This window comes from Cavia porcellus, unplaced genomic scaffold (genome assembly GCF_034190915.1).
Source record: "Cavia porcellus strain 051 isolate PalLab524CR breed Dunkin Hartley unplaced genomic scaffold, mCavPor4.1 scaffold_20, whole genome shotgun sequence".
NCBI classification, from domain to species: Eukaryota; Metazoa; Chordata; class Mammalia; order Rodentia; family Caviidae; genus Cavia; species Cavia porcellus.
In genome coordinates this window covers 61,832,872-61,843,851 of record NW_026947503.1, presented here as the reverse complement: position 1 = coordinate 61,843,851, position 10,980 = coordinate 61,832,872, and the positions used below count along the sequence as shown (strand labels likewise).

General features: G+C 43.8%; 1 protein-coding gene across 2 annotated transcripts; it reads right to left on the bottom strand.

The window, feature by feature from the left end:
- Positions 1-1,983: 1,983 nt before the first annotated feature.
- Positions 1,984-10,631, bottom strand: LOC100721213 (myosin regulatory light chain 12B-like). 2 transcript variants are annotated; one of them, XM_003464463.5, is made up of 4 exons: positions 10,459-10,631; positions 5,050-5,248; positions 4,468-4,629; positions 1,984-2,471 (listed from the first exon to the last, which is right to left on the bottom strand). In XM_003464463.5, the coding sequence occupies exons 2-4, from the start codon at positions 5,231-5,233 to the stop codon at positions 2,299-2,301; spliced, it is 519 nt and encodes a 172-aa protein (XP_003464511.1). In that variant the 5' UTR covers positions 5,234-5,248; positions 10,459-10,631; the 3' UTR covers positions 1,984-2,298. The 2 variants fall into 2 exon arrangements, with proteins under 2 accessions (XP_003464511.1, XP_013002153.1); XM_013146699.3 differs by lacking the exon at positions 10,459-10,631 and adding an exon at positions 6,261-6,409.
- Positions 10,632-10,980: the final 349 nt, after the last annotated feature.

Below are 10,980 nucleotides of genomic sequence, written 5' to 3'. Positions count from 1 at the left end.
TTAAAGATACCAAACTAAAAAGGTTAGTTGTAAAGTCATTACAACTGTAAAATATATGTGGCTAAACAGTGGGAAAAGGCCTGACTTCTGTATGAGCAGGCACAGACACATTTAGAATAGAAGTGATGGAAGCTGGAAGACCAAGTCACAGCACTGGAATGACTGCAGAGTTCATCGGGGGATCAGCTCCTGCAACCTCTGTGAACTGGGCAGGAAATATAAAAACCCAGGTCCCAGAGAAACCCAGGAACGGTCTACAGAGGGAGGCAGTCCTGCTGAGCACACACAAGTCTGTCATGTGGGGTCAGCTCAGTAATTTCCAAGTAAGCTGTTCAGGCACCTATTAGTGCCAGGTAAAGTGATGGGCATTTCTGGGACTAGGGCTCAATTCCTGCAATCAGCCTAAGGTGCTTCCATCACTTCAAATTTGGGCCCTGGAGTCCAAAGGGTAACACAATCACAAACAGGACAAGCGACTGACATTGCCTCCACTCTGCTGGTATAACCAGAACCCTGGAAACTGTTTGCTGCAAGGTAATTTTCATCACATACACTTTTTAGACTGGTCTTGCAGTCATTTCCAGCTCTGACGGAGACACTCTGAGCTCTCTACGGGCACTCACCCCTGCATGGCAAAGGCCAGTTGCTGAGCAGGGAGTGCTGCTCGGAGGCAGGAGGCTCAGCGCACTCAGGGGCAGGTCATGTACTGTCCCTTCCGAAGGCTGTCTCCTCCAGGTCTTCAAAAGGGATGATTTTAGGAGTGCTACTTTCTTTCTGTAGTGGAATAATGTTATTTAATCTTTATTGGAGGTTAACAAACCAGAGGTAAAGATTTTTCTCAGCTAAAATGGAAATTCAATTCAACAAAATTTTAGTATGATGGTGGCAGCCTGGAAAAAGTTAAAGTCACAGTGACAGGTGGAGAATAAGGGTAGGTGCTGTGATAATAATGAAGGAACAAAGACCAGGTGTTAGCAGTCATGCTGCTCGCAGTCCACACAGCTGGCCTTACCACATTGCAGGAGCTGGTGCTCTCCCCTGCTGAGCAAAGGTTTGCCACCCACAGGCATTTAGCAATTCGCTACTCAATGAGGTAATAGTTTCTTTAGATACAGCCTGGTTAACAGGTGCACAAAACTAGACATCATTAGGGTAACTGTCACTGGCTCACCTTTGCAGGCTGTTAATTCCTTTTAACCAAATTTTCCCTCTACCATTTCAAAACTCGATGAATATTATGAGAACCTGGTTTTAAGGCCTAAGGTGAATGAAACTGCCCTCCACAGATTACCCTGAAGCAGAAGCCCTGCCTCTGCAAATAGCAGCGTTATTTTTAGGACTTGAACAATGATCTCACTTTCTGAGGCATGTAGTATCAGCTGTTTGGACTGCGGGCAGGTGAGGAATGTCTAAAATTCACACGGGGACTCAGGCTGAATCTCTGCAGAAACAAACTTGGGCTTTCGGTGAGGGCTGCTGTAGTCAAGAAAGCCACGCGATTGAAGAGCACACGGTCCTCCCAGCCGTTTGAAACACACGCAGAAGTCAGCCTTTTTGGTAAAATCATTCCCCAGAACGTTTGAAGCTAAAATATGTTAAGAAACAGGACAAATGAAAATTACACTCCGTGTCCTGACCATTTAAAAATGGTATAAAATAACGTGAAAAACCTTAGATTAGGTAAAGCAGGTGTGTCAAACTAGGACTTACAACTATGAATGTAATCACATATACACAACTTCTACAGGAAGTTATTTTAAAACTCGGAAGACAAAGTGCAGGAACTCTAGTTAGGACAGTGAAAACGAGATTTCCTTGAGAGAGGAAGAAATGAAATGAACAGCAGAGAGGAGCTGGATTGTCAGGGAACCTGGAGAGTAAGATGTTCGTCATTTTCTAGGACATTCCTCACCTGCTTCTTCGAAAGATGCAATGAAAACCCACAAAAAGCCAACTTTGGTAAATAAGAAATTTAAACAAGTATTTTATCATAAAGTTTAATTATGGTTCAGAAAAAATTGAGTGAATAACTTTCTCTGAAAAAATATATTGACTCTGTAGAGACCACAGTTACTGGGGAAGAGGATCACAGGTAAGTGAATTACCCTATCTCCTGTTCTGAAAATAACATTTCCAGTCTGATTATAAAGATACATGTGCCCCAAAAGGGCTGAGAATAAATACAAAACAAGAAAGGCGAAAGCTGCCGGGCTATAAGCATGTACCAGGCTCTAGGAGAAAATCTCGGAAATACCCAAAGTAGCAACAAGGAGGACTCGGAGGGCAGTGGAGCTCTTCTCAGTCGTCCTTGTCCTTGGCCCCGTGTTTGAGGATGCGCGTGAACTCGATGTAGTTGAAGTTGCCCTTCTTGTCGATGGGGGCCTCTCTGTACAGCTCATCCACCTCCTCGTCTGTGAAGCGGTCGCCCATGGTTGTCAGCAGCTCGCGCAGGTAGTCCTCCTGGATGGTGCCTGCGGAATGGGGAACCAGGATCAGTGCCGCCCGAGATGACCCACCTGCCGGGAACACTGGGGTGGGCTCCGTGGTGGGGAAGGACTCTGCGATGCCGAGGCCCATTCCTTTCGCCTCACACCCAACTCTCTTCTATATAAAAGAAGACTCTCAATGCAGACAAACTGACATATGGTGGCAAGTGTGGCCAGGCCTCACACGTGCAGTTAACACCTCGGCACTGGGCCTGTCACCGACCCTGCACTAAGCAGTGGGGATGTGCAGCCATGAGCCAGAAAGGTTCTCTTTAGCCTTAGTTTTGTATACTGTGGTTCTCATAAGACCTGTCTGCTTAAAAGAATAAATACGAGTACTTACAGAACACAGAAACGGAACCTTGCATGTCACCTCGATTTACTGCCTGGCATTTTTAAAATTCCCCAAGTAATTCACACACACTACGATAAGAACCATTATTACCACCAGTGGTGTAACTGAAATACAGAGATTCCTGAAATTCGAAGACGATGAAAACTGACAGTTTCCTTGCATGTGCAATTAAACTAAAACACTGACAGGATATGTTTCCTATCAAATGAGTCTGAAGAACAAGGCTGGGTGAGAAAAAACAAGATTTGTGGGGATTTTGCTGGCTCAATTCCATATTTTTACAAGCTGCACCTCCGATCTTAGAATTTCAGCTCTGTAGTATAGTCTTCATCTCTAGGCAAGTCACTCAGTTATTACATCTGCCAATCATCTACTGTGGCAGGGGTGGTGGCAGGTGCCAGAGAGGAGTACAAAGATGAGAACAAAATACTGTTACCTGAGGCAGCCACTAGAGTGGGAAGAAACCGTGGTAACTGGAAATAAGTGCACAACTAAGACATAAAGTCAAGGAGTGCATGTGCCAGCTAAGAGATACAGAAAACAAAACAAAACAGAGAACAAAAAGAATGGGATGGCCTTTTGTGTTCCTGGGAGCCGGGAGAAAGTGGTAAGAAATCCCAGACAGGGTCTCACCACCCAGTACCGAAACTAGTCCAAGGAGGCAGATACCAGGGCAGGCCTCCCTTCTGTTTTTGTTTCTGAGACAGACTCTCACTGTGTAGTTCGGACTGGCTGTGAACTCGCTGTGTGGCCCATTCTGGCTCGAACTCACGGTGCTCCTCCTGCCTTGGCCTCTGAGTGCTGGGATTATAGATGTGTGCATCACATTCAGCAGACCTTCCATTTCTAAAACCATTTGGCTGTGCCATTGATTTTTGAGCCTTAAAAACCATTTCCTTACATGTTTTTTCTTACTTCCACTTCTGCCAAAGGACTGCGTATTTACACAGTTAACACTGTTTTTGTGAGCACTAACAAGATGCTGAGAAGCATGCTAAGCTTTCAGACATTATCTCAGTCTCTCTTTCATCCTCAAAACAGCCCAATGAGATGGACAGTATTAGGCCTGATTCACAAATGACAAAACAAAGGCTTGGCGACTTTTAAGTAACATGCCCAAGGGAATCTGAAATACGGAGCCTTGACTCCAGAGTGTCCACTCTGCTTGGTATTATTTCACAGCTGAGGTCAGACAGCAAACTTAAAGTTGTACGGTAGACAGTCACCTGGTGAGCAAACAGAACTGTACTGTGCCACAGCTGATGTCAGTTTACACTCTGCCCAAGCTGGCTCTGGTAAAAGCTACGCATTTAACATATTTGTGCCCCCCCCCCTCGAGATTGGGTCTTGCTATGTAGCTCAGGCTGACCTCAAACTCACTACGTAGCCCAAACTGGCCTCAAACCCTCAGGGATCCTCCTGCATCAGCCTCTTGAGTGCAGGGATTACAAACCAAGCCACATCTGGCTCCACGAACACTTGGTGAGCGTGACCCCTGACCAAAACAGCAGGCAGGACAAACGCAGAGCTGAGGGTGGTACACTGGCACCTGTCCCATCCCTGTGCATTTCAGATGCCATAACTAAAACCAAATCACTCTGTAATGAAAGGTTGCCTTGGACGCACCCGTGGCCTCTTCGTCGAAGCAGGCGAAGGCATTCCTGATCACGTCCTCGGGGTCTGTGCCGTTGAGCTTCTCCCCAAACATGGTGAGGAACATGGTGAAGTTGATGGGGCCCGGCGCCTCATTCATCATGGCGTCCAGGTAGGCGTCGGTGGGGTTCTTCCCTGCAAAAGAGACGGTCCTAGCTTTGGCACACCCACTACTAACCACAGCGAACACTGTCAACAGAGATGATCATTGGTACAGTTTTCCTTGATGGCAAAACTATTTGGGGAAAGTTCTTCTCAATGAAGATAGCCTGTATGAAAAGTCTGGGGACAGAATGATGTTCCACTGGGATTTAGGGGGAGCATCCCTGCTTCCATAATGAACACACACACCCCCCCATACACACACACTCTCCCAGCTCAATGCCCAAACACAAGGACACAGACACGGCGTCTTCGGGGTCCCAGTGAGAGCCACTGCTGCACCCTTTGTCTGAACGCTACCAGATTCCTTGTGCCGGCTTTCACACTCGTGAGATAAAGATGACAGGCACCGTGCCAACCACCCAGAACACCAGCGTAAGAACTGAGAGCTACCCAGTGAGGCCAGCATGTCATGCAGGTCCTCCTTGTCGATGAAGCCATCCCTGTTCTGGTCAATCATGTTGAAGGCCTCCTTGAACTCCTGAATCTGCGACTGGTCGAACATGGCGAACACGTTGGAGGTGGCACGCTGAGGGCGCTTCTTGGTGGTCTTGGTCTTTGCCCTTTTGCTCGACATGGTGGCGGTTGATTCCTAAAAAAGAAAAGGAACAGAAGAGAAATAAAATCAGTATCTAAGATCACTTAAGGTTGAATGGAAACAGTGATTAACAAAAGTAAACAGAAGTAATAGTCCTGATATAGCTGAGGTACTTAGAGAGCAATTCTTTAATGCAGAGTAATACCACTTTGTAAAATCTCTCCACTGACCGAAATCCATTACTCAAAGGACCAAACTAAACAGGAAAAAAAGAGTCAGACCTGTATTTTGAGCTCAACCAGCCTATCACCAGACAACCAACAACAATGCAGAAGTCACAGCATATGAACAAGATCACAGACCCTTTGTCCTGCTGTCCAACAGCTGCCTGACAGCTGACAACCACGTCCACCAACTGGGTTCTAATAATGAGAAAACAATCAAGCTCAGGTACCTGGGAAGCCATACTTGAGCACTACGGGGAGCTCAGAAACACACTTCTTCAGCAGTCCGCCGGCTGCATCTCTGTCAGAGCTAGCTGTCCTAGTCCAGGGTGGCAGGCCAGGAAGGGGAAGACAGCTGACAAACAGGCTTCTCTTATCACTACCGGCAAGCAGCATCTACCATGTTCAACTCACCCTGCTCGATTCCAGGTTCAAAGTCAATCAAGACACATTTTGTTGAAAGCCCAATGGAAAAGTATAGAAACCCAAGGCCAATTCACCTATAATTAATCTGGTAGACCTCACACTCTATCCAAATCAGTTTCTTGTATTAGAGCCACACTGAATTACTTGATGTAACAGATTCCTCTAAACAAATCAGAATACAAGGTTTTAAAGCAATTTAGTTTAAAAAGCTTTACAGAACATGTTAAACAAGTAGGGAAATGAGTTTTATTTTCAGATGACCTGCATTTATCCTGGTACATCCTAAGTTAACAGTAAAAAGAATGTCTAAGAGTACACAAAGTGCAAAGGCAATTTCCTTTCCAACATTTACTTGAGAGACTAAAGTCCCATATGAAGCTTAAAATCTGATAGGAGAGAGTAAAATTGTCCCGTACCATTCCTCCAAGCCGAAGTAGAGATGAGAGACTGTAGTCCTCTGACCAGCAAGGGCCGGACACTGCACTGAGTTATATTCTTCAAGCAGGTCTAAAATAGGCGCTACTGATTTCACTCTCTGACCAGGATAACAATTTTAAAGCTTACGTTCTGAAAACATTTAGCTCTGATGTGGCCAAACACTATGCTCCTGCTCTAAAAATAAATCTGTGGACTGCAAAGAATGAAGTACTACCTAGATCTCAGCACTCACAGTGGCCCTCGGCATCTAATATTTCCTATGAGTTGAAAAGTGGCTTCTTATGTCCTTTCCATGACTAGACCACATCATCCAGTCTAAATTCAATTATGGAAACAATTAGAAAAGCTTCACTCATATTATTGTCAGCTAAATCTGTTTTCTGATTTTAGCAGGAAATTCCAGAAAGGGCAGTCACAAATTCTAGTCCACCTAAGAAAGCATTCTTTGGCCATTGAAAGTCATTGTCATTTTTCATTTGTCATTGAAAAGATATACCACAAGTGGCACAGGAATCACCCCTCAATTTCTGTCAGAGATGCTTTCCATGACCCACCCAAGCCACTCATGAGCCTTTCATTCTGGAATCCCTTCTGTAGGCTGTGTATCTTTATTAAATGATACCAAGTTATATGTTCCTTCTCTATGTTAAATGTTAAAAATAAAAACACAAGATGTTACAGAGTATACTATTGCTCTCTCTCTTAAATGTACTCAAAGATTTGGAGTGAGTGGTGAAGACTCCAGGAGGGGCACCTTATATCCCAGCCCATATCTCTTTAGTATTTTAAGCATGTCATGCCTTTGAAGCCAAAGCACATCTTTAAAAATAGTTTATTCTGTAAGCCAACATTGTTTCTCCCTAGGATGCAGAAATGTCAGTTATTTTAAGAACAAAGAAACTGATGAGAACTACAGGTCAAACGATCAGTAAGTGATTTTTTAACACAAAATGTCACATATCTCAATGTGGTGTAGGTAGGGGTCCTAAAAGATTCCGTTTTAAAAAAGCTTAGTTTGGACTGTAAGACATATATAAATGTATTATTAAATTTCTGGTGTATTATGTACTCTTCTAATCATGCTTTTTTGGGAAGGGAAGAAGGTAGTTCTCAGGAATTGAACCTAGGACCTCGAAAAACCTAGGCAAGCACTCTACCACTGAGTTACGTCCCTGGCCCCAATCATGCATTTTTCGAATGTATAAACGCATAATGCAATAGTTCAAAAGGACTATTTTCTCTGGTTTTGGTCAGCACAGACAACAGCCTCACACAGAACTCATTTAATACTTAGTTGTATCACCCGATTATGATCAGCTTATTATACTAATATATATCAAATGTCTTTAGTGTTGACCCCTAGTTAAGGTTGAGTTGTATAAGAGGTACCCTATCTTACAAGACCTTAAAATACAAATGGGAGACAACTATAAAGAAATGCAATGATTGATTCAATTTATGAAATGAGTCACATAGTTTTCATTCCATAGGTATGACTAAAGTCAAGAATGTGACAATAATGCAAAATAACTGATAAGGTAGCATGAGACTGGCAAATACTATGAGCTCAGTACAGATTCTGTGTACAGTATCTCTAAACATTCAGGGGAGAGGTACTTTGAAAAACCCTGCGCAACATCATTTGGAAGCTAAATATCTTTAGAATGAAGAGATTCAGATGTTAGTCATATTTCTACCAACTAAGGTAATTAACTCTACCAAACACTGATAGTACAATGCTGGGCAAGTCACTACCTGGGCCTTGGCTTTTTCAAGGAGAATGGATTCTGATCTCTGATTTATCTCCAACAGAAACCTGGAGCCTTGCAGCAACAGTTGTTCAGTGTCACAATCACTTGCTCCAAAACAAGGAAACGGTCGTCGTCTCCCCCCCCCCCCACTAAATTAAAAGTTTGGGTGAAACAATATGGGTGGTGAGAATCAAATCAGGAACAAGCATGTGGATTTCAAGATCCTCTCAATACTGTCAGTGCCTCTTTGCTGCTCATTTCACTGCCCCTCCCCAAACAAACATGGCTGTAACTTTTCTTATAACAAGCTTTCTGCAAATGCAGAATTCGTATCAATTTAAAAAGTCAAGAATAAAATAAAACTGAAACTTTCACACATCAGTGCATGTATTCTTTATATCTTTTTAGGACGGATGAGAAGATCACCAGGTTAGCACCTGAGACAAATTAAGAGTCCTCAGTTGTAAAATTGAGTCTGTATCTTGGAAACATTTAATGAAAGATCTTTGGTGTGCAGAGGTTATCTGTTGTGCGAAACTTGCAAAGTAGGAGATTTTGCAGAGCAGATTCTAAACAATATAGGAGGATTTCAGATGCATGAGAAAGTAAATGAGAGGCTGACAAGGGTGATCAAGAATATTCAGTTTACTGATAGAAATGTAGGTGCATTTTGTTAGGGCAGGCGGTGCTGGTGGCAGTGAACTTCTGTGCGTGTGTGTATTTAAAGAGCTCTAGAAGAATCATTAAAGGCTAAAACAAAAAAAAAAGGGTAAGAAATATGCTTCAGGAAAATGTTAGACTAGATTAAGATATGGAAGAAACAAGTCAAGAGTTCACTAAAGCAGGCTTCCCCAATTGCCAGGGGCAACTAGATTTTTGAGATGGTGAAATGCAAGAATGTCTAGGAACACTGCTATCTAGCGATTTTGAAAAACCTATTAAAATGGAACCAATCCATACTAATGGATGCATTAAATTGCTTTAGGTAAAACATTAAGCCTAGCATTTTACAAAACTGTTTTAAACATAAAATAATCTAGAGGTTTTTTTTGTTTTGGGTTTTTTTTTTTTTTTTGTCTTTTTGAGACAAGGTTTCACTATGCAGTTCAGGCTGGCCTTAGGCTCACTTTGTGGTCCAAGCTGGTCTCCAACTTGCAACAATCCTCCTGCCTCAGTCTCCCAAGTGCTGGGATTACAGGATGTGCCACCAGGCCTGGCAACCTAGACTTTTTATACAGAGTACTTAAATTCAGTAATAAGAGGTATCCTTGATGAAAAACTTCCATCCCAGAACTAGGTTGAATCTACATCTCATTTAGTCAATGTATTCTTTTTCAAGCTTAGAGATTTTTGTGTTACCATACGGTTTTTTAAAAAATATTCTTTTCAGGGCTGGGGATTTAGCTCAGCGGCATAAGCACCTGCCTTGCAAGCAGGCGGTTGTGAGTTTGATCCCCGGTACCAATTTAAAAAATATATATATACATATATATATTCTTTTCAGGTTGAGGCTTCCATTCCAACTAAACTTTTCTTTCTTTCTTTCTTTTTTTTTGCAAATTTCCGGTTGAAAGTCGGATTAGTTCTCTTAGACTGCCACACCCCAAATTTTTTTAATCACTTGACAAAGACAGCTGTCAGGGTTGACGACAAAACGCCATGCTTTTGAAAATAAAATGCTTTTCTGGTTAACTTATCAAAGGCCTTCCAGAGCACCAAACAAACGCTAGCAATTTAATAAATACTTGCTTTCTTCACCTTTAGATAAAAAACTACATTCATGAAGTTAAAATCTCAACCCATTTCTGTTCCACAGGTTTCTAGGAACCGACACGTATTTTTACATACCTACTAAACTACATTAAAAGGAAACAATTCTTTGGCAAACTGATTTCACTCAAAGCCTCCATCCCAAAAGGAAAATGGTATTTTATTTTGGAATTTTCCCTCCAGCGGTAAACTAAACCTCCTAACTCCTCCTGAAACACCACTTTTAAAAGTTCTAGTTGCAGGAGCGGACCCTGAGCTCGAGATGGACTTGGTCACTGCTACTAAACGAAGTCGCACAGCTGCAACAACAGCTGCGGCCATGAGAATGCGGAGTCCCAGCGCAAACTCCCTGGAATCGGACAAGTTTACGTTAGAAACTAAACATAGTCCCGGAGTCAGTTCTGGGGGGCTCGGATTTCGCGGGCCCGGCGGTCGCCCAAGCTGAAGGCGCCAGCGAGCTAAGCCACATTTTCCGAACTGCCACTTTGGACACTGGAGCGAAGTCTGCGTCTGGGCCATTGGTGGCCTCGGCCTCTGATTCCACAGCCGACCGACCTCAGGGCTCCAAACCTGAGGTCTGCCTTGACACCTGCCCAGGCACGCCCCCGACCTGCAGACACGGGTCCTCCGGATGACGACCGCGACCACCACTCACCTTGCACAGCCGCGAGAACCAGGGTATCTCAGCAAGCCCCTCGCTGCAGATATCCACACCCTTTTACCCTCACAGCTACTAAAAACCAGCACTTCCGGCCACGCTTAGCACACCGGAAGGAAGTTCAGTCACCCTGGACCACTGAGAGAGTAGGCCGGCTTCATGGGAGAGCGACCGCGAGGGGGACTGCCACTGTGGTCAGCGGGCGCAATATTGAAGGACTGCACAAAATAAGGGTGTAAGCCAACAGAACATAACATGACGGAATATGTGGCAGTTCTTTGCGTTTTCTTATTGAGTCACCCTCTTTTTTACACCGCTTCTTCCACTTTAAGTCTTCCTCTCCCCCTTTCTTTCCGCAGATGATTGCGTCTATTATGTGGGTTTTTTTTTTTTTTTTTTTTTTTTTTTGGCTTCTCGACACATTCCAGGACCAGGCGAGGGGCGGGGCCTCGTAGCCCAAATCCTTATAGGGAAATCGTAGAGAGGGAACGCCGGGCCCACGTGACTGGCGCTCTTCCC

Coding starts and splice junctions, on each gene's coding strand:
- LOC100721213 (XM_013146699.3), bottom strand. Junction 4,630..5,049: donor TGACATGCTGGCCTCACTGG/GTAGCTCTCAGT, acceptor TCTCTTTTGCAG/GGAAGAACCCCACCGACGCC. Junction 2,472..4,467: donor CTTCGACGAAGAGGCCACGG/GTGCGTCCAAGG, acceptor CCCATTCCGCAG/GCACCATCCAGGAGGACTAC.